This window comes from Sapajus apella, unplaced genomic scaffold, assembly GCF_009761245.1.
Source record: "Sapajus apella isolate SASKATOON/1434 unplaced genomic scaffold, GSC_monkey_1.0 scaffold2, whole genome shotgun sequence".
In the NCBI taxonomy this organism is placed as follows: Eukaryota; Metazoa; Chordata; class Mammalia; order Primates; family Cebidae; genus Sapajus; species Sapajus apella.
This window is the reverse complement of record NW_022436942.1, coordinates 41,217,039-41,240,119: the sequence shown is the minus strand read 5'-3', so window position 1 is coordinate 41,240,119 and position 23,081 is coordinate 41,217,039. Positions and strand designations below refer to the sequence as shown.

At 36.6% G+C, this 23,081-nt stretch overlaps 2 protein-coding genes across 5 annotated transcripts in view; one reads left to right on the top strand and one right to left on the bottom strand.

Annotated features, from left to right (window-relative positions):
- The window catches only part of METTL25 (methyltransferase like 25), a 124,790-nt gene extending 117,341 nt beyond the window's left edge, over window positions 1-7,449 (bottom strand). For 3 of the 4 annotated variants that reach the window (XR_004274682.1, XR_004274681.1, XM_032296910.1), the window contains exon 1: window positions 7,126-7,415. Coding sequence is in view for 2 of the 4 variants with exons in the window: in XM_032296910.1 (XP_032152801.1) it covers window positions 7,126-7,384 (259 nt within the window). In the remaining 2 variants the exon portion in view is untranslated. Of the gene's footprint in view, window positions 1-7,125 lie in introns of all 4 variants that reach the window. The other variant, XM_032296903.1, reaches the window with a different exon arrangement.
- On the top strand, window positions 7,439-14,505 carry CCDC59 (coiled-coil domain containing 59). The gene is made up of 4 exons (XM_032296931.1): window positions 7,439-7,727; window positions 8,722-9,031; window positions 11,918-12,017; window positions 13,204-14,505. The coding sequence occupies exons 1-4, from the start codon at window positions 7,574-7,576 to the stop codon at window positions 13,363-13,365; spliced, it is 726 nt and encodes a 241-aa protein (XP_032152822.1). The 5' UTR covers window positions 7,439-7,573; the 3' UTR covers window positions 13,366-14,505.
- Window positions 14,506-23,081: the final 8,576 nt, after the last annotated feature.

Here is a 23,081-nt window from a genome sequence, read left to right as displayed (position 1 = left end):
TTAATCTATTAAGATGCAAAAAAAAAAAAAAAGAAAAGAAAGAAAGAAAAACTTTATAAAAAAAAATCAATCTATAATAGAAAAACACTTTTCTATGTTGTTCAATTAAAATGGTAGTCAAATAATTATACCAGATGATCACCAAAAGGAACTGATTTTAGATACATTTATTCAGCACCCAATCGTTTGAGCAATAATACGAAACAAGAGAAGCAGTATATGGCCTCAAGAAACTGAAGAAAATGTCATGAGAAAGACCCTGGAGGCTCAGGGCCTTAGAGGGTCCCTAAGCTTTGGCAGGCACAGAATCTGGATTTCCTGAGAGCTCATTAGGCTTTCCACACTATAACATTATAAGATAACTGACTTGGAAATACAAGTTTATTAATTTCCTTTGAGAAACATGCCTATAACAATGACCTGTAACATTCATTTGTTAGGACAGTCTCCTAATTTTAGAATTATACTTACAACAAATGAGGCCCGATATTCTTTAAATTTTCAGCAAGGTAAGTAGTTGGTTGTTTCTGTTGTATTGATCTACTTCTGTTTCATAAAATGTTTTGGCTATCCTGATGTAGATTATCTCTTCTCTCTTGCTTTTCAGAAGAATTTTCTAGATTCCATTAAACAACAATTAATTTCTGAAGATCAATGATGATTCAGCTGAGATTGTTACAGATTTATACATGCAGTCATTACTTTCTAAGGACACAGTCTGGGTTCCTTGAAGGAGCTATAACAAAATCTTAATCATCAAAATAAGATACAGGTCATATTTATTCTATCAGCAAAACATTTAGAAGCTATCTCTACTGGCTTTTTTGCTGCAGGTGGTTAATCTCACATATACTATGTACTAACTTTTAGACATTTTAACCTGCAGCAATACTTGTTCTGATTTTATCTCTAAATTCCCAGGGTATTTTATTATAATCTGTAATGTACTCAATAAAGTACTATATTTCCACATAGGGAAAGAATAGTTATTGATTTCTATCTCTTCAAATACAGTTAAAAATCTATTAGATGGATCATATAACTAATATTTATTATCATACACAATGATAATAAATATAACTTAGGGATCAATGAGAAATAATGTCGAGTTTAGTCCTATAAATGTGCAGGGAGTGCCTTCAATAAGGCTCTTTATTAGATCTATGTTTAAATTCATTCTTTATTCAAGAATTATTTAAACATGATATAAACAATAAACATACATAATTTTTATTTGCCAATTAAAAATAAATAATTTTTATGTAAAAAAAAGAATTATTTAATTTACTCATCTATAAACAGAAAGTTTATGATGCTGAAAATAGTAAAAAAGACAAACATTGTACTTTTTTTGATAATTCACAATTTAGTTGCAGATACAGTCAAGTCAACAGACAATAGCAATAGTATGTTATTTGTTAATATGGCAAAAAAGTGTATTTGTTTAGAATCTACACTTCCAGGAGCTCTTGACAATTTATTTCTTGCAAGGAAAGACATAATTATACTGTCACTACCAATCAGCATCATCACAACCATCATAATAATTTATTAGCCACAATTTATTAAATTCATGCTATATTCTCAGTTCTATGCTAGGTGCTATGTACACCTCATCTTTAATCTTTACTGTCCTACAAGGTAGGTAATATTATCCCTACTTTTAAAAAAAAGGAAGAAAAAAACCCACAGATGTAACAGACAGATGTCAGCTCATAGCTGACTTTGAACTAACATGTAGGCCACAGTCTTTCCTACTAAACATGAAAAATTTCTCAGTACACCAACATCAGACAAGGTTTGTGACCATGTCAACTTCATACTCATGTATGAATGCAGACAAAAACAAGAATATCATGCAAACACGAAAGAATCCACAAAAGCAGAGCCACAGGAAAAGTTCACATGGTATGAAACTGAGACCTCATGCTAGCAGCCCGCACCAACTAGCCACCTCTGTGAATGAGATATTAAGGCCACCTATGTGAATGAAATATTATGGCCATTTATGTGAATGAGATATCAGAGACAAATAATTCAACCTCGATCAAGCCTTCAGCAACTACAGCCCCAGCCAACATCTTGACTGTGACCTCATAAGATCCCAAACCAGATCCACCCAATTAATCTGCTCCTGAATTCCTGACCCACAGAAACTGATGAGATGGTATAGGTTTAAGCCACTCATTATGTAGCAATAGATAATATGTAACATTAATACAATTGTGTGTCAGTGAGTTTGTACTTTTCCATTTAAAAGGGGCATAAAGTAGGTACTATAATTAAATATTCCTTAATACCATAGTTTCCTTTCATTCTTCCAGTGCATTTTCTTTGAGTAGTTTGAACATATTTATAAAAGCCACTTAAATCCAACATCTTAGCCCAATTAGTATCAGCATTTATTGACTTATTCTTTTCTTCCTAAATATGGATCACACCATCCTTTAATTATTTCATCACAGGTACTAAAATCCAGCATTAGAACTTACTGGGAAGCAGTTTCTTAAGTTAGAGTCACTCTTTCCTTTTTTTTTTTTTCCACATCTAGTAGTTTTTTTTTAGTTGCAAAGTGGAATGGCAGATAATTTATTGTAGTGAATCTATTTTGTTTTCCTAAGGATTTGTGGTGGTTGGTCTATTTCAACTTGCTTTGACTCAAACTGTGAAATCTATCCCCCTTCAGAGTGCAGCAGCTGATATCTCTGCTTTGTTGCTGCTTTATCTGCCCACTGCCTGGCAATATACCTGAACCTACAGAGTTTAGCAGTCAGATCAAGATGTGGGTAGATTTTCTAGTCAGATTTTGAGGCTCACTCTTTCTGTGGTTCCTTTGTTTCCAATTCAAAGATTCCCTAGTCTAAATTTCCAGTTGTTTTGACAAACTTGAATTTTGCCCTTTCATACAAGAATTCAATAAGGCTTCTGATATTTACCACCCAAGTTGTGTGTACTTTAGGGAATACACTCTGTTGAAGGTGCAGCAAACTTGCAAATCTCTAGCTAGAGGAAATCTCTGCCTCTCAAAAGTTCAACACCTGCCTTGTTTTACCACTGTTTTTGCTAGGATCTCTGGGTCTTCCAGGCATGTGTAGATAAGAGATCATTCAGGGATTCAGGCAGAGTTTATACTCAGATCTTAGATCTCAGACCTTTTGTATCTCTCCTGTTTCCAGAATGTACCTCTTAAATTTCCACCTGCTCGGATCTCCAAATTTAGCCCTCGCCACCTTAAGGTAGTAAGAATGTGGTATTCCACTGCTAGATCTATAGGGGTGGGGAGCAGCCCTAGCGAGAAAGCCATAAACTCTCACTTCCAACACAATCAGTAACAGTCTTTCAATAGCAGCCTCTTCTTATATTTCTGCCTTTGGTCATTTTCCAGAATCTTATAGTTGTTTTTAATAATCTGGCTAGTTTTCATCATTGTTATCTGCTGGAGAATCTGACCTCTTCAAGCTGCCATTCCTTGAAATGTCCCTGGACTATTTTAATAGCCTCTTATATTCTAATTCTGTTTCTTCCCTTACCTTCCCTCACCTTTCTTACCCTCTCTTCTCCACACAGAGCAACCAGACTTTGAAACATAAATCACAGTGTATCACATCACCACACAAAATCCTCAGAGAGCTTTGCGTTTCACCCAGAATAAAAGCCAAGTACTGAATACAGCCTACAAACTTCATGTGAAGTTGTCCTAGACCACCTCCAAATCCCAACTCTTTCCAGTCTCACCAGGACCGCTCTGCTGTGTTTACAATGCACCAAGCATGCTCCAGCTTGGGCATCTGCTGTTCATAACACCTTAAAGATATCCCTTTCTATCTATTAGCTAAACTACCTTTCACGGTATCCCATCAGGTAGGTACTAAAGTCACCCCAGTTTACAGATGAGGAGCTAATGCACAAGGAGTTGAAGCAAACTGTTCAAGTTAGCACAACTAGTAAGTGTTGGAGTCAAGATTTGAACCCAGGCAGTCTGTCTGGAAAGTCATAATTTATGCCCTGCAAAGGTAATTTCCAATATATTTCTTTTTAATTTTGGAGAATTAAATTTTATTCTTCCAGTTCTTTTTAGATGAACAAGGAAGAAGAAACTTTTAGGACTCTAACCAGACAAGAAGATCACCTGGCACAAGAAACCTACTGAAATGGATACCCTGAGGACTTTTAGAAACAATTTTGTTCCATAAAACAGCAAATGATTGTGCTGAACATCTGTTAGTGTACTTTTCCAAACTGTGCATGCAGCTCTGGGAATTACATTTACTTGTAACTCCTCATACAATATCAGCAGAAGACCATGCTCCTTGTGAGTCCCTAGTGGAAATCTGTTTCAGTCTCCATGCAGCTCCTAAAACACACCATGCAGGCTCCCTCCTCAGTGCATTTCTGTTCCCTGTTCTCACACTATGGAATGCTTTCCCTCCAGATATCTTCATACCTCATTTTTCTTATCTTTTCAGAGTTAGAGTTACCTTAATGAGGTCTTGCCAGGACAACTTACTTAAAATTGCAAATGTATTTTCCTCTTCTTCCCCTTATTTACTCCACCCTTACCTATTAAACTTTCTTTTTTTCTATAGCACTAAAATAATTTTGACTATCTTCTCCCACTAGAATGAAAGCAAGACGAAGGTAGGGGTTTTTGTTTTATGCACTGCTGTTTTCCTAACTCCTTGAAAAGTGCCTGGCACATAGCTGACACTTGGTAAATGTTCGCTGACTGAATGAATAATTGAAATTCCCCAAGATCACAGAACTGGAAGAGGCAGAACTGGAATTGGAACCCTATTTGACACCATATTTAACTGCTAAATATACTGTCCATAATAGCTAATAATTATTCAATAGGATACAAATCTGCTTATAGGATTCTAATATCTCTTCTGATAGGAACAATCGATCTCATATAGTAATGGGGAAAAATGTCCATCTTCACACAAAAATGAAGATTTCTGACACACACAAATGATAAACACTCACTCTTTTTAATATTACAAGCAGCTGACCATTTTTACAATGGAATATTTTGTACAAAAATGTTTGCAGGACCACAGACATTCCACAGGCGCACTAACTAACCTAAATTCCATTGTTGTTGGATAGATACAAAATTGGTTGTAAGGTTTTCCCAAAAGATGTTAGCACTTTATTCCTAGCTTAAAAGAACAAATAAGTGGTATTATTCAATTACTCGTTGCTAAGTATTTATTAACCACCTAATGTAATGAGGCATTGATCTAATTGCTCTAGGCACTAAGGATACAGCAATGAACAAAACAATTCCTACATTCTTAAAGGGAGGAACAGACAATAAAAAAATAAACAAGGAATGTGTGTCATTAAATACTGATTATGATAATAAATGGACTTGGTAATTAATTGTTAAATAATTCAGAGTAGATTTTTATGATGGTGGTGATGAGCTCAGATTAAAGTCAAATGATGAGGTTTGAATCTTCCATTTATAAAGCTGTGTCCCTTGCAAATTAACTCCTTGTTATAAAAAATTTCACAAAGAGAAAATAACAGAACCTATCTTGCAAGGCTGATGTAAAGATTAAAAGAGAAAATATACATGAAGACACTTAGCACACTACAGGGTATGTACTAAATATCAATTAATCCAATCATTATTATTATGATATGTAAGACAATCTAACTCTACCATTGTATGGAGACCAAACTTATAAACACATATGAAAGTCTTAGCCTCTAACCTTGAGAGTAGTTTCATTTATTTATTTATTTAAAACTAACATGAGTAATTCATAAATTCCTTCATTCAACAAATATTTATCCAGTATTGAATGTATGCCAAGTATTTTACCAAGTGCTGGGGAAACATCAGTTGACAAGTCAGACACAGACTGCTCTTTTGGAGTTTAAGTAGAATTGTCATGTTATCATACGTGCCATATATTTATTATGAAAGCAAACTGAAGAAGAGCCTAACTTTTCAATAACAATGTCTTTAAAGAAACCAGTATTTACCAAGTGCTATTATAAGAGGTCCCTCTAGTGATGCTTTGCATTTAGAGAATGCTCAACGGATAAAGTTCACTAACAAGGGTAAGTTTGGTTAGAAGGAAAGTAAAAATCCCAGGAGCCTCTTGGTGTCCATCATTCTACTTCCAAAATATACTTGCCTTAAAATAATCTACATTTCCTCAGGGCAGGAAAACCTAGAGCCTACATAAATTCATGACACATATTAGATACTTTAAAATAGTTTTTAAATGAAAAAGTGAATATCCGAATACCATCCTAATCCAAGATAGCAATCATCTGAAATAGTCTCCTAACTACTGAAATAGTCTCCTAACTGGCCTCTCAGCTTAAGCTTTTGCCCCACTAGTCTATTCTTCAAATAATTCAGTTATCTTTTCAAATGTCAATGAGATCACTATGTTGTCTAAATAACCCCAAAGGTTTTCCATCACACTTCAAATCCAAAATCCTTCCAAGGCCTAGAAAGGCTTCAGCCACTGGCCTCTGCTTGCTTCCCGGCCTGCACCTGCAGCCCCTCACCTGGCTAGAGCCAAGTGTAGCCTGCGGTTCCCGCCACCCGCAACCCACAACCCCCAACCCCTTCCTGTGGCTCTGCAGGCTGGTGCCTTCTCGTGTTCCTGACCTCCTAAATTCAGGCAGCCTCCTTATACAATCCCTACCACATTACAGTGTTTTTATTTTCTACTTCATTACCACCATCTGAAATTATCTTTACTTCATTAACTGTTGAGTAATCTTCTACCACTTGGTGGAGGATTCCACCTAGAATTTATAAACCCCGTGACGGCACTGCTACCCTAGTTTCCCTCGCGTCAACTATTATCGAATTACTAGACGAAGGAACTCCCCTGCCCTGTTTCCTGCTTTCTTTAAATTGTGGAAATACAGAAGCACCCAAAGAAAGGCAGATCCTGATTCCAAACGACATCCCTGCTTCTCCCTCAAGTAATCCGACCCCTCCTCGGTTTCCGGAGGGCCGCCCCGCCCCCGGCCGCGGTCGCCCCATCTCCGCGCCGCGCACCCGGTTCTGCAGGTTTCCACTAGGGGGCTCGCTTCGCCGGTTGGGACCTTCTCCGCCTCCCTTCCCGCCCCGCCTACCCCACCACCCACCTGTTTCCTCCTCTGCTTCCATTAGGGGGCGCGCCTCTAAGAGCCGGGCCTCCGCCTCCGAAGTTGATTTCCTCAGTGCAGCCAGCACTGTCTCCGGGGGCAAGTCGACCAGCTCCTCCCACACGGATTCTGTGTAGAAATCCACCGTATGTGCGTTGGAAATGGACAGCGTGTCCCTCAGGAACCGCAGCAGTCCCTGCAACTTGGCACGCAGCGTGGGCAGGTCCGGGGTCACCGGGAGAGGGCAAGAAGCCGCCATGACGCTCACCCTCCCAGGCTGTAGGTGGCGCAAACATGGCCGTGAGGCGCCAGCTCGGCTCAGATTAGCACAGGCAGGCTCAGTAGAGCTCCGAGCCGGATTTCTGCTGAGCAATTGATTGCTTCGACTTGGTGACGTATTTTGTGGGCGTCCGTTGTGGTCTTTTGGAGACGCAGGTGGTCGGCTGCAATGGCGCCGGTGAGGCGGGCAGGGAAGTGCCGGCTTGGTGGTTTTGAGGCGCGTGGTGAAGGGCTTTCACCTGTCGGGTACAGGAATAAGAATGTGAAACAGAAGTCATGGCGGCCTAACCATCCGCAAACCTTCGTGGGGAGTGTTCGCGAGGGTATGTAAGAAGGCAACTATTTGCAAGTCCTCAGGCTTTCTCTGTCTTAGGATACCAGACCCGCCGAAGCTTTGAGGGATTTGGGAACAAGATCCGGTCCCACATGGGGCAGGGCAAGCCATTCCTTAGCCCGCTGAAGCTGTGAACTTCGTAGAGCTCTAGATAGGAAAACGGAGCAGTGTTGGTAACTTTAATTAGTTAAACGCCTTCCCTGACTTAACCCTGTGTTTCATCAGAACTTTTTTTCTGTATTTTTCTTGAGAAACTGAGTAGAGAGCGTCTCTGCGTTCCCTGTGTATTACGTATATACTTTTGGGTAGAGAAGACTGGGCTAGAAACATATTGCTCCGAATCCTTCCTTATTACAAATAGTCGAGTGGCCCTGAAGTCTTCTCTTACCTATCTTCCTCTCCTTTGCTTTACTTTGTGTTTGTCCTTTTGTCTTGCTGTCTGTAAAGTCCCTCAGATCCCACTCAAAATATATAAATGTTAAGTAAATTCAGTCTTCCGATAATTGCTAGCTTTTCAGACAACCATACACTGTGTTTTTCTTTCGCGTTGAAATATTTTCGAAAACATAGGTAGTAGTTTGTCCAAGATAAAATACTAGAGGTGGCTTTTTTTTTTATATATTTTAAGTATTTATTGAAGGCCCAGATTAAATGTTTTAAATGAACTAAGGATTTTGTTTTAATTTGTGAATACAGCTATAAACTCAAGTTGTACAGCAGTCTGAGCTGGCCAGTTTTTCTTTGAGATTCTTACTTCAATGTATGCACGACTGTTAGCCTGGTCTTTTTGCAAAGGGCCAACTTGCTATGGAATCCATCTGCTTAAATTTGTTGCTTGAAATAATCTTTTAAAGCAAAACAATCCTAGCATCTAAATGGAACTACATATTTTTAAAAATGTTTTTCATTTGTAATTAACAGCTTCATTGTTTGCTCAACCTCTTTTCTCTGAAAGTAATTTTGGATGATATTCCTCAACGTAGGACAAGGCTTTGCCTTTCGAAGAAAACTGAGAATTCAGAAAAGTTACAAGAAATTGCTACGGAAGGAAAAGAAGGCTCAAACGTCGCCGGAGTCTCAATTCACAGATCGATACCCAGATAATCTGAAACATCTCTATTTAGCTGAAGAAGAAAGACTTAGGAAGCAACCAAGAAAAGTTGACCATCCTTTGTCAGAACAAGTTGACCAGCCTTTGCTTGAAGAACAGTGTAGCATTCACCAGGCTTTGTTTGAAGATCAGCATAGCTTTGACCAGTCTCAGCCAGAAGAACAATATAGTAAAACAGTAAAGTAAGTATTTTCTTCATATGAAATCCTTCAAGTGGTGTTTTATTTAAAAGTACTATAGGATAATTTATATAGGAATTGGAATTTTTCTTATTTAACACATTTTAGAATTCGCAGTTTAGTAAGGTAAACATTTTCATGGAGGCTTTGTTTTTAGCGTCAGTAACTAAATTATCACACTGTTTTTAGTTTAATTGACGAAGTAATGGAATGGGAATTAAGAGGTCTGGGATTTAGATTTCATCCTCTCAAGTATAGGTGATAACTCCTCTCAAGTATAGGTGATAACTTGATGGGGCTATATGTTATGAATATATTTTTGAAAAATAACTTCTAAGAGATGTTACAAGTTTAGTCATTAACAGTATGGGTTCTAGAGCCAGACTTAACGTGTTAGTGCCCCAGTGGCCTCTTCTCTAAAATGGGAAAAATAATACTATGTCCTCTTTAAATTGGAAAAGATAATGTAATGAATACATACTTCAGAGTTGCCATGTTGCACAGCTCCAGAATGGATTACTCACATAAACTCCAGTGTTCCTAAAGCGTTTCATGACATTGTTGTGAAGACTCAGTGAGTTAATGTATGTGAGGATCTTAAAATGGTATATATAATACATGGTTAGTGCTCTTGAGCGTTAGCTGCTACTGTTAATCTGAATTTTCTACAGAGGACCAGAAATGGGTTGCAATTATAAAACAAATGCACAGCTCCATGACACTTTGGTTTTATAAGAGTTAACTTACAAAAAACTATTACTGCACATACTTCAACTTAAGCCATGCTAAAATCTAAAATTGCAAGAAGCTAGGTGTTAACTTGGGAGCATAACTTTTTACTTCATTAAAACCTTGTCTTTTAAAGTTGTGAGCTATTCTTGCTAAAAATAACAGGAAATGGGACCACAGGCAGGACAAATGTAATTGGCGATGAAGGCTGATACACAGAAAGTTTACTTTTGGTAGACTTGATTATTATATTGTCAAATAATCAGTGTAAAGCTCAGGGAAAAGATTAGCACTAGAAATGTAGATTTGAGTTATTTTCTGATAACTGAAGTGAAGAAGTTTAAATCATGAGAAAGGAAGGTAAAAAATTATGCTTTTAAAGATTACTGTTTATTTTGGGGTGGAAACAGGGAAAATGCCGTCATTGAATAAGTTAAGTAAGCTTTTCAGAATTGAAGAATTAGAAATACAGTGACAGCTAAGTTCACAGAGAAAAGTTATGAGATGTACGGATTAGTCAACTATTAAATATCGTGGTCCTCTGTTACCTGTTTGGAAGATGTTCCATGACCCTAGTGGATGCCTGAAACTGCAAATGATACCAAACCCAATTTCTGTCGATCGGAATATGTTTCTGTTAATGTCTTTTACGTGCAAATTTAATGGCTTTTCCATCTTAAATCATGTACTGTGTCCATAACTTTTGCAGTTTGAAATGTGACAGCAAAACTAGCATGGATTTCTTTTTCCTTCACAATTTGATGGATAGAGGATTTTTTTTTTTAACCATAGATCTTAGCAACTTCAGCACATGACTTTTTTCTTTCCTTAAGTCAAGAGCTTTTACCTTTTCATTTAAAGCAAACAGTCAGAATGGTGTACAATTTAAAACATATGAATTGTTTATTCCCGGAATTTTTCCATTTAATATTTTTGTACCTCCGTTGACTGAAAGTAACAAACTTTGGAGCAGGGAAACCATGGATAAGGGGTGTGCTACTGTACTGTAAAGCTTAAGGGGATTAGGACTGAGAACAGGTCCCTGGATTTGTGGACTAGGCAGTCACTAGTGACTTTGGAGAGATTTTCAATAGATAGTCCCTGATTAAGCTTTCAGCCATACATACATGTGGCATCTGGAGTCATGGTCATAGATCTGACAGCTCAAACACAAGTGGAGTATAGAGACTAAGAAGAGAAACAACTTGGGGGAAAAATCTTCATTGAGGAAGACAAAGAGGCTCTAGCTTGGCAGACTAAGAAGGAACAATTAGAACAGATCAGGAGAAAAGAATGTGACTCACACTGAGAGAGTGGAATTTTCAGGAGTAATGTGTGTAGTCCATTAAAAAAGACTAAAAGTTCCCATTGATCATCATATCTGGCTGCTAGAAGCTCATCACTGTCTTGGCATGGGCAGTTTGATTTGAGTGGTGAGAAGCAGAAATCAGATATCAAAAAATCAAGGAGCAAATGGGAAGTGACAATCATAGTCTGTTCACTAATCTTTCTAGAAACTTGACTACAAAGGTCAGGAAACAAAATTGATAGTTGAAAGGGGACATGAAGTCTGATGATGGGTAATTCATTTGTTTAAGAAGATAGCTATTAAAATACTACATTGTAGTTGTAGAGTATAGTGAAAAGTTGAGTGACAGAGGAAAGGAAAGTTATTACTGAATCAAAGATACTGAGGAAATGCATGGAATTCCAAGTAGTTGAATTAGCCTTGGCAAAAAGGAAACTTTCAGAGAGGTGAGAAGTACTTAAAAGATAGAACAGTTGGAAATGGTGTCTAGGTCCAAGGTAATGGTGATTCATGACTAAGTAGATGAAATGGAATAGAGTGGAGGGGGTCAGAAAACTTTGAGATTAAAGTTCATATATACACATAATTTTCTTAACATCCATAAATTTAATTCCTTTTTCAGTCTGGCATTTCTGTCATTCATTTACTGGTTTCATTTGTTTTAAATTTTTAAAAAACATTTTAGGATCTTTCATAGCTTTCTATATTTTTTCCTAGTTGAAATATTTCTGTAAGAATCCTCATTTGTGCCTTTTAGTTAATGTGTACTCTTAAAAGCTGCAAGTGTGTTTTTAATACCTTTTCAAACATTTTACTAATAAAGTCTTGTTTCTTTGTCCCCCAATTAAAAGCTCCTTCACAGTTCCACAGAAAAATAAAAAGAAAACATCAAATCAAAAAGCACAAGAAGAATATGAACAGATACAAGCTAAACGTGCTGCTAAGAAACAAGTAAGTTCTTTAAAAATATTTAGTATAATTTTTCTTATTTATCCTAAATATGTATACTACACCTGTTGTGCTTCTTGGTGCTGTATTCTCTCTGTAAATGTTTGTTAAATGAATGAGTGATCTGAGCAAAGGTTGAGGATTGCATCATATTCAAATTCCTTGCTTGTATTACTTATCTCAAGCAATGCTAGTAGGTCAAGAACATGATTTTAAACACGTTGTTTATAGGTTAATAATATGAACATCTGGGACAAAGTTTGTCTAAGTATGGTCCATTATGGTGTTAACAAGCACCTCAAGAAATTTTTATGTATAATTTTATGTATAATAAAACTTGAGAACCACTGACATAAAAATAGGGATGTTTTTTATAATATTGTATTGAAGCAACTAAAAGCAAAAGGGGAGGCGTTAGAATAAAATGCTTCTTTACTATATAAAGAGGTGGTTTTGCCTGTTTAAAAAAAAAAAAAAAAAACTACTGTTTTAACTTAGCAAAAGTTAGCACTCTGTTATTTAAAAAACCAGAATTGTAGAACAGAATGAGACATTTTTTCAAATGAATACAATGAAATTACCCACAGCCTCAACAAAATTGTCATTTTGTTGAAACTGTGGTAGTTCTTGTTTTTGCATTGAAGTTTTATTAATCTGTAACTTTAAAAAGGATAGTGTATCAGTCAAAAATACCTCAAAGATGATACATAATTTTGCTTGTTTTTGCTTTAGAATATCTGTAATTAAGAAATCTTCACATCTAAAATGTTTTCATCGTTCTTAAGCTGTTGGCAGACAAGGAGAAAACAAAAAATTTCTCCGTGGGAATACTAGACCAGCATTAACTAGCACAGCTTTATGCTTTTTTCAAACCATTTGCCACCTTTGGAAAAAGTATATCAGATGAAGTGCGGTAATGACCATTATGCTGTAAAACATTTAGTGTCCTCTTAAAATTTCCTTTATATAGAGCTGGGGCTTTGTGATCATGAAAATTTCCTATTATAACATGTATTGTTATAATGTGAAGGCAAAGAGGGTGCTTTGCTTCAATTATGGGAAACAGTGCACATCTTGCAAAATAGACAAACCTTAGAGTGTTTGCTTAGTAATAGCTATTTCAAAACAGTTTCTGAACTGTATTCCACTGTTTGTCACTAATGAAAGTTACATATGTTAATAATTTTAGGAATTCGAGAGGAGAAAACAGGAGAGAGAAGAAGCCCAAAGGAGGTACAAAAAGAAGAAAATGGAAGTGTTTAAAATATTGAACAAAAAGACTAAAAAGGGCCAACCAAACTTGAATTTACAAATGGAGTACCTTCTTCAAAAAATTCAAGAAAAAAGTTAAATATTTTGTTCTTACAAGTTAAAATGTCTGCTGCTTATTGTGTTCTTCTGTGACAAGTGCCTTCCAGCAATGAACTAAATTTGTCAGCATAAACTGGATTGCTAAACTATCCTAAATAGAAAATGTTCACATATTTTTATTCTGGTAAAAAAACTTTCTATGTATGTTCTACATATGTGTCTTATTTATTTGCCTCTGTAGGAACGTTGGCCTGAAGAACTGAAAGAACCTCCTATTTGCAAGACAGTCCCAAGCATGTAATACTTCTGTTTCCATATGAAATTTATAGGAAATAAAATGTTTTAAAAGTAAGGAATCAGAACTATCAATGAAGCATTTCAGTGGAATGTTTCAATTTAGTAATCAGTTATGTGGTTTTAAAATTCATTTTAATGATGAGGGAGGCAAAGACTTCCCTTGGACTATTTATTTTAAATTAAGTACATGTTGGCAAGGTGAATGGCTGCTGAAATAAACTGCCCTCACCATATAACAAAGTGACCTTGATAAATCAGTGAACTCAGAGTCTGATATTTATAAACATTTCCTTAAATTGAAGTACATGGTTTATTAGTGTAAGGTCTTTTAAATGATGACAGAAACCTTGCAGTGTCACAGCAAGAATTAAGCTTTCCAGTTCCTGTGGACTCTATGCTTTAAGAACATTGTCTCTGTGTCTCCCTTGTTGCTACCCATGTGAGCTAAGGTTAACCACTGGGATAACTGCTTCTCATGCTTTGGAAATTGCAGTAGAATGAGAAAGGCTTGGCTATATATAGTCATTGTAAGCAAAAAGAACTGACCAATAATACTTGCCAAATATTGAATGATAAAATTGTATAAATGATAGCAAATAAAGTCTGAAAATTGCATTAAGCTTTTAGGGAGCTCTTACACTATATTTCTATATAATAAAAATACATGGTAATTTCTATGTAAAAAATTATATATTTAAAGATCAGTAGGAAGTGCTTAGATAACACTGAACTTTTTACTGCACAGAAAAGCAATGCTTAGAAATTTGCATTGCGCAATATTGCATTTAAAATAAGCAGCCCAGAAAGCCTAAATTCGGCTACATTGGTGAAGAGAGTACATCATGATCCAGGATAAATTATTTCAATAAATTGCTTTATAATTTGTATGCATTTTCACATTTAGACACTTTATCATAACAAAACATGGAAGGAGATCTAGTCCTTTGGAGAGACAAGTGAAAGTTATGTTCATTTTAACAACTTTGTTAAACAGCTACTTTATGCAAGGTTTATGTTAAGGAGTTATTTAAAAAAAAAAAAAAGAAAAATTCCAAAGTTCTTGTAGAGGAATAAATGCCCAGTAAGATATAATAGGGGGAAAAGTAATCAGGGACAATCAGATAAAGCAAACGTTTTAGATTTTAATGCATCAATGAAGCACCCAGGAAACTTTATAATATTTTTTTAATTTTAGAAACTATCTCTTGCCCAAGCTGGAGTGCAGTGGTATGATCATGGCTCACTGCAGCCTCCAACTCCTGGGCTCGAGTGATCCTGCTCAGCCTCATGAGTAGCCGGGTCTATAGGTGCATGCCACCACACCTGGCTAACATTTTTCTTTAGAGATGAAGTCTCACCATGTTCAGCCTTGCCCAGGCTGGTTTTGAACTGGCCTCAGGGATCCTCCTGTATCAATCTTGGCCACAAAGTGCCGAGATTATAGGTGTGAACCACTGTGCCTGGCCTAGGAGCTTCTTAAGAGGCATGTTTGATGACCCTAGACTAAGAAATTTGGATACTGTAGATGGGCCTAGTAATAGATTTGTTTTTGTTTTTGTTTTTGTTTTTTATTGCATTTTAGGTTTGGGGGTACATGTGAAGAACATGCAAGATTGTTGCATAGATGTTTTAACAGGCAACACTGGTGATTCTGCTGTGGTTGCTCCTCGCCACACTTTAAAAATGTTGGACCAGGGCCTCAGAGAAGAAAGGCTTTGTTTGGTTTACGAAATTAGAGAAAGTTTCATGTGTGAAATAGCATTTGAGGAAAGCCTTCAAGACTAAAAAGAAGTAAAAGAGCATGAGGAAAGTTTCAAAGGGAAGCAAGCTTGGTATGTATTTAAATATTTAATAAATAGTTACAAAGAATATGTACATTATTACTGATGGGGGTAATACTTCCTATCAGTTCCTATTGTTTCTTCCATATGGAGAAGACACCATCATCCTAACATAGTTTCCTCACTTCTTGTCCCACTTGTTCCACCCAGGGGAGGTAAAGTAAAAAATAGATGTTTGGGAGGAGGACCTCTGCTGTTAGCAGAGTGCATATACTCTTAATTGCTATTTTAATACCATAAGTGAAGAACAGGCTCTATTGATGAAGAGTAGAAGGGGGTTGGACATGGCAGGAAAGAGGCCTGTTTTGGAAAATATATCTAGAAAGTTGTGTTGTATGGGTAAGTACATCAAGAAATGGAAATAAAATTTGAAGGAGCACAACATAGAAGTAGAGAGGCTTAATTGTGGCCAGAGCTGATGGTTTCTGGTTTCAGACCTTAATGTGTACATAGGGAGCTTTGATCTTGGTAGTTTGTAGAGGCTTTTATTAGGACTATTTTGATTTTTTTTTGAAGTAGGCTTTTAGTTGCGGTTTTGGCAAGAAGCTTTAAGACTTAAGGCACATGGGATTTAGAGCTAAAAGTTTAGGGTATCTTTGTCCAGAGAAATTGGTAATTTCTATAGAGACAGTGTAATACAGGGCTTTAAGCACATCTATGCAGGCCTCAATGAAGCAGAATTTGAGTCGGGGAAATGGAGACATACTGGCTTCAGCAAAGACAATGTGAAAGTGGGGCTCACTCAAACACTGGTCTCATGAATGTCCTCACCAGATGCCAGCCCAAGATGAGGCTTGGCAGGCTACTCTAGTGGTGCTGGCATCAACAAAGGCACTGGCATGTGCAAGTGGTCTCATGCAGGCTGCTGCAGCTTGACCTTGGCCTACATTAAATATGCATGTATGAGCAGCAGGGGCCTCATCAGATGCTGCTAAGACACCAGAAAACAATTTTATTCAAGGCAATCATTTAATGATAGAAAAAGGAATATTCATAGCTATGCTAGATGTTAATGACTATCAGTATTTGCTACTTTTAAAGGCAGATGTGCCTTGGATGCAGGATAAAGTTCTAGAAAAGCTCAAGGTTTAAATTGTTCTGAGAGTCATTGAAATGCAGTGTAAAAATTTTTTTGATGATGAAGAGATTTGAACATACTGGGGAAAGATCAGGTCTCCTTTGATTTGGTGATTGGGACTGCACCACTGCAAATTCTATACTTTGTAAGATAGCATCAGTGCTTCAAATGACACTTTCTGAAAGAGAAGATACAGTGTGCCATGCTAAATGCATGATGAAAAGTTTAACTTCTTGATGACAAATTTATTCCACCTTAGTTTAAGTGTGCAGCTCATGTGACCGGCATTTTGATGAGGCTAAAGCGATTGCTGGTTATCCTCCCTCTACAGATTCATGAGTTCCTACTATAGAGTTTCTGCTACATGTTGTCTTTGGCAGTAAATACTACTGAGTTCTGGGAGCATAATTTTGTACAGGACAACTGCCTTTTAAATTTGGTGAGTATAAGGCAAGTATTGTTCTTATCTTAGGTGTTTTATTAAATTTTCAGAGCTTTCGTAAGTTGAGGCATACCATAGAGTTGTTGAATTTAACTTTTGAGGTGCTGAATGAATGTGTTGTATCCATATCCATAAAAGACACCCAGGCGGCAGCTACTGAAGGAATGCTCAGAGGCATTAAGCACATTTGTGCCTGTGAGTGAATACAATAAGAAACTGGGAAGGACTTTAATTTTATTAAACTTTTACCTGATTACAGTGAGAGAATTTGATTATTTTTGTCTTTGTACATTAACTTGAAAGGTAACAATATATAGACTTAATTTTCTCACTAGGAGTTTGATAAGAGGAAAGATTTATACTGGAAGGTGGGACATCTGCATTTTACTTGCATCTTAACATTGGGTGCTCTTTATGTATTTGGGTAATTCCCATTGAGAACACCTGATTGAATTGCCCATGGAGCTGCTAGAGAGCCCTATGGTGGAAAAGCTACTTACGGGCTTGATGACCCTGGATTTTACAAAAAGATTTATTGAGGTATAATCGACTGAACATACATAAAATGTTCAATTTGGTGACTTTTGACGCATGTATATACTCATGAATCCATCACAGCAATCACCCACCTATCACCATCACTTCCTAACATTTCCTCATGGCCTGTTGTAATCAATCCCATGGAAGCCACTAATCCGCTCTCTGTCACTAATACGCATTTTCAAAAATTTTATTTAATTAGGATCATATGCTGTAAACTATTTTTTGTCTGGCTTCTTTTAGTCAGCATAATTATTTGGAGATCCATCCATGTTGTTGGATTTATCAAAAGTTTGCTCGTTTGTATTGCTGAGTGTTCTACTGCATGACTATTGTATGGATATATACAATTTGCTTACGCATTCACCTGCTGATAGGCATTCAGGTTGTTTCTTTCGAAACCGAGTCTCTGTTGCCCAGGCTGGAGTGCAGTAGTGCAATCTCAGCTCACTGCAACCTTGGCCACCCAGGTTCAAGTGATTCTCCTTTCTCAGCCTCTCAAGAGGCTGGGATTACAGATTCACACCACCACACCTGACTCTTTGTATTTTTAGTGGAGACAGGGTTTTGCCATATTAGCCAGGCTGGTCTCAAACTTCTGACCTCAAGTGATTTACCCATCTTAGCCTCCCAAAGTGCTGAAATTACATGTGTGAGCCACCATGCCTGAGCTGGCTCTTAAAAATAAAGCTACTATGAACATTTGTGTATGTCTTGTATGGGCATATACTTTAATTTTTCTTAGGCAACTACCTAGGAGTAGAATGACTGAGACACATGGTAGTTAGGTATTTAACTTTTTGGGAAATAGGACATCTGTAAAATGATTGTGTAGTGGAAAAGGAGCTTCCTGGTAAAACTGAGAAAGAAGCCCGTGAAGTCAAATTAGGGGTATAACAATGACACTCCTCTGAGGACCTCAGTAATACCCCACTGTCTGCTCTGTGTTTTATCTGTTTGCGGGTTTGGCCTTCCAGTTCCTAGAGGATATGCATGCTGTATTTTCTACCTTAAATTTCACTACTTTATCTCAGTCTGTTCTTCAGAGAACCAACAAAATAACTGGAGAGGGTGTTTCCAGCAAACACTGATAGGCTATTTTACCAGACTTCTAACTTTTCACAATTTCAGTTGTGTGCCTCTGCTCCAACTAACTTATTAAGACTTACTCTGTAATGGCATTATGAAATTAAAGTACACCAGAAGGCAGCACATTGGAACAACTCAAATTACAGCATTTACTTTGCATCTACTGGACTCTCCTTGTACACTGTTAAATCAGAATACTACTAGTCTTCAGGCTAAAGATTGTACTGATGAGAGGAATATTTGCAATTGACCTACTAAGATTCAAATAAATCCTTATAATCCCCCACCAATGTCATTCCCATATTTACACAAACCTGAATAAATCACAGGAATAAAATCTATGATAGTGTCCTTATAAGAATAATGACAGCCATATCTCAGTCCTTGCAATCCTCCTATATAGCCAGTTAAGAAGCCTATCAGGAAAGGATACACATTTATTCAAGAACTCAGGGTAAGCAATAAAGTTATGATTTCTAGATTCCTGGTAGTTTCTAATATGACTCTGTCTTGCCATCCAATTGCTGAAGAAGTAAATGTTTCATAGTGGTAGATGTATGTGCAGCATGCTTTAGTAGACATGTAGATAAAAACGGTTAATGTTTGTTCACATTTTTGTGGGAAAATTAACAGCATATGTGGAGAGTTATACCATAGCTGCCCCACATCTCCCCATCCCCTGCATCCTGGTTTTGCTTTCCAAAGCTTCAGTTATGTGTAGTCAACTGTGATCCAAAAATATTAAATGGAAAATTCCAGAAATAAAAAATTCCTAAGTTTTAAATTGTATGTTGTGAGTAGCATGATGAAATCTCATACCATCTTATTCTGTCCTCCCTGAAATGTGAATCATATCCAGCATATCCCAGCAGCGTATGCTGTCTTAGTCACTTAGTAGCCATCTGAGTTATCAGATCGAAAAAATATAATATGCATATAGAGTTTGGTACTATCCTTGGCTTCATGCATCCTCTAGGTGTCTTGTAACATATCCCCCACTGGTAAGAGGGGACAACTATACCACATATTGGATTTATGGACTCCTCATCAATTTTTTTTCAATCTAAACAAAATGACTTTTCTTTCAGGATCCATTCCCATACAATACATAGATAATTTTTTGCAGTGTCCTCTTGATCTAAGTACTTCACAGAGACTCCATATTTCCATTCAAGATTAGCTGAAAAGAGGCATAAGGAATCTAGAGAAAAGTCGTGATTTTGCCAAGAAACTGAAAACATTAGTTGAGTCATGATCTGTCAGTACATGGGTATTTTCTTTCCTACACTAGAACAAAGAAAATTCCATCTTACTAAAGCTCTAAATTAAGACAATGAAAAGACGTTTAGGGTTGACTTGTTGTTGTAAGCAATAAATACCTATTTTTTTTTAAAGTTGCTTAGTCCTCTAATGAACTTACTAAGACAATTCCTGAACCTTTCCCATGTGATATAAAAGTAGAGAAAGCTGTCTCATCTTTGAATTCTTCCCTTTAACAATGTCCCAGTTTAGGTATCCCTAATCCCCTAAAAACTTCCCTCTTTTGTTCAAGAAAGACAAGATGATGCATTGCTAGTATTAACTCAAGAGAAGCCTGTTTATTGTCTCTCATAGCATATCCATTGGTTTGGTAACTAAGACCTAACCCAATTTTCATGTTTGCAGGAGGTGACAGCAGCTGCTAAAACTGTGAAAGCTTCTGCCAATGTGGCATTTGCTTTTCACTAACTCTGTGGTTTGCATGTACTGGGCAATCCCTGTTACTTCTAGGCCACACTCAACATTTCTCTATCAACAACTTTTACATTTTTTAATCCCTTCTATTATCTTCTTTGTGTGTCACTATTTACCATTGTTCAAATTGTACTCTTATAACTTGAATTCTTCTTCAAGATGAAGGGAAAACAGGCTATAGCAATAACTCAGGAGTTAAGCATACCCAGCTCAGACCTTACAAACACCTTTTTAGTTAATTCTGATTTAATATAGTTTATAGATGGTTTTTTAGTTTAAAAAATGACAATGGCATCCCCTTCTTTCGGTAACCACTTAAAATGCAGCCATTAAAGTTCATTACATTGTATTCTGTCTTCCCAGGTAGCAGAATTAATAGCTCTCACTAAAGCTTGTATTGTGGCAAAAGATAAAAGAGAATAGATGTGCTTTTAAGGATTTTTCATTATTTTGGAATGTTATGAAAACTGGAAGGATTTATGACATCTTCAGATATTTTGACTACCAGTGGAAAAATATTAGTGACTTATTGCAAGTGATTAAAAACTCACAAGGAGATCATGGTTATTAAGATAGAAGTGCATACGCAGATCAAAATCTGAGGGCAATGCCCTTGTAAGGTTACATGCTAAATGAGCTGCTTTTCACATCCCAGGTAAAAGGGAGGCTTTACAATGGACATTTATCTCCACCAAACTTTCAGAAGAAGAAATGTCTCAATTTTAACTGACTATAATTGACTTACAATGATTAGCTCAACCTTCTGAAAGGCAAAGTTGGCCATCACAGGAATCCTCTTTCCATAGAAATAGATTTTGGCTATTTGGGGATTGAGTACCCTGTACGCCACAATCCCATCAATGAAACCAGGTCAAATTATTCTATTATTGTTCACATTATAGAATTTTTAAAAACCTGCCTTTTTTATTAAATAAGTAATGGTAGATAACAAGCATACCCCAGGTACATCTGTTAAGATGAGGCGTGGTTCAGTTCCTCTACTCAAGACTCTTTAGAGGATTTAGAAATGGACTTTATACAACTGCGCAAATATTTAGGCTATGTACACACATTAGTTATTGTTGGTAAAAAATTTCTGGCTGGATAGTTGCTTTTCCTTGCCAGAGAGCTGACACTGTCACAGTTGTTAAAATATTATTAAATCATACGTTCCCAAATGGAAACACTCATTTCGTGAGAATAAGCATAAAGAAACTCTGTTAGATCTTTGCACTAACCCAGAAAATTCACTTTTAGCATTACCCCAGTCTTAAAGAGATGTAGAAAGAGTAAATGAGACACTAAAGATGACGCTGTCCAAATTTTCATAAACATAATTTTCCCTGGTCTACATTTTGCCACTATCGTTAATAACCATGCGGTCCTCCCCTCAGGGCTCACACAGACTTTCTATAAGATCATTACAAGGTGTCTTGTAATGACCTTATATAGAAAGATTATTACAGGACACTTTCTATAAGATCATTACGAGACAGCCATTTAGCCTTCCTTATGTCAGTCTTGCAGATGGCAAGGAAATATTTCATCCATCAAAAATAGTTCATCACTGGCTGGGTGGGTTGGTTGGTTCAAGGAAAAATTTAACTTCTTGTGTTTCCAGCAATACAATGTCAACGTATAGGTTTCAGAAAATTACTATCTCAATGAAACAATTCAGTGGCTGAACCTCTGATATATGGTGTCATTTAAATGATGATATATCCCAGAGTTGACTGAATTACTTGTCACATCTTTTCCTCTGGGATAGAGGAAGAAGTACAAGAAGGAACTGATGAACTTTGACCCCTTGGAAACATTACCTACAAAGCAGCATCAGCTTTAATGCCATAATCCCAAGTTAGGGAACTCCCTCAGCAGAGGAGCTTAGATGGTCTAATATACCACACAAACAATCCAACCAGTTCAGTATTTACTTAATCCACAGACTCAGAGATAGCCATCCCCAGAACAGAACATCACTGAGAAACTTTACTTTCCTAATACAGAACAGAGATGGTTCAGAATCTTGGGAATATAGAGGATCTATCTACTCTATTTCTCCTTCTCCAAGTTTATTTTGTGGGCGCCTCCATATTATACACACATATATGTGTATATAACACACCACATACAATATATGTTTAATGTAATATATATAAAATTTTACAAGAGGAATAGAAAAACTAGTAGCGGAAACTTGCTTAGGTTGAAAAGTGTTGAGTTTGTTAGATTTACATCTGAGTAGGCCTCAGATTATCTGTTTACAGCAATGGAAAAAGTCAAGTGCCTCTTTAATACCATTCATTTCCTATTGCCGTCCTTAGGAAAAAATCTTTTGGAAATTCTACTTGAGTCACCATGGCTATATATTTTGAAGGTTATTTTTTATGCTTTTAAATGTAGATTAAAAAGTGAATTTATTTTAAAAGCATTGGCATTTTTATGTGACTAGCATTTTATGCTTGCATGTTGAAAATGGTATTTTGGATTTCTTTTGTTGTCATCTATGTACAATTTGGTACTAATGTATCATCTTAAGTTATAAACATTCACAATAACTGTTTTTCCCTAGTAAAATGTGATAAACTACTGGTAAATTCATTCATTAGATTCTTACTCCCAAACTGCATTTCAAGGCAAATTTATTTTTGATATGTTTTATTAATGGAATAAGAAAAAAAATCAAAGTTTTGAATCAGAGAAGAGAAACTTAGAATTTGCAATAATCCATGGCT

Coding starts and splice junctions, on each gene's coding strand:
- CCDC59 (XM_032296931.1), top strand. CDS start 7,574: ATGGCGCCGGTGAGGCGGGCAGGGAAGTGCCGGCTTGGTGGTTTTGAG. Junction 7,728..8,721: donor CGTGGGGAGTGTTCGCGAGG/GTATGTAAGAAG, acceptor TCCTCAACGTAG/GACAAGGCTTTGCCTTTCGA. Junction 12,018..13,203: donor AACGTGCTGCTAAGAAACAA/GTAAGTTCTTTA, acceptor TAATAATTTTAG/GAATTCGAGAGGAGAAAACA.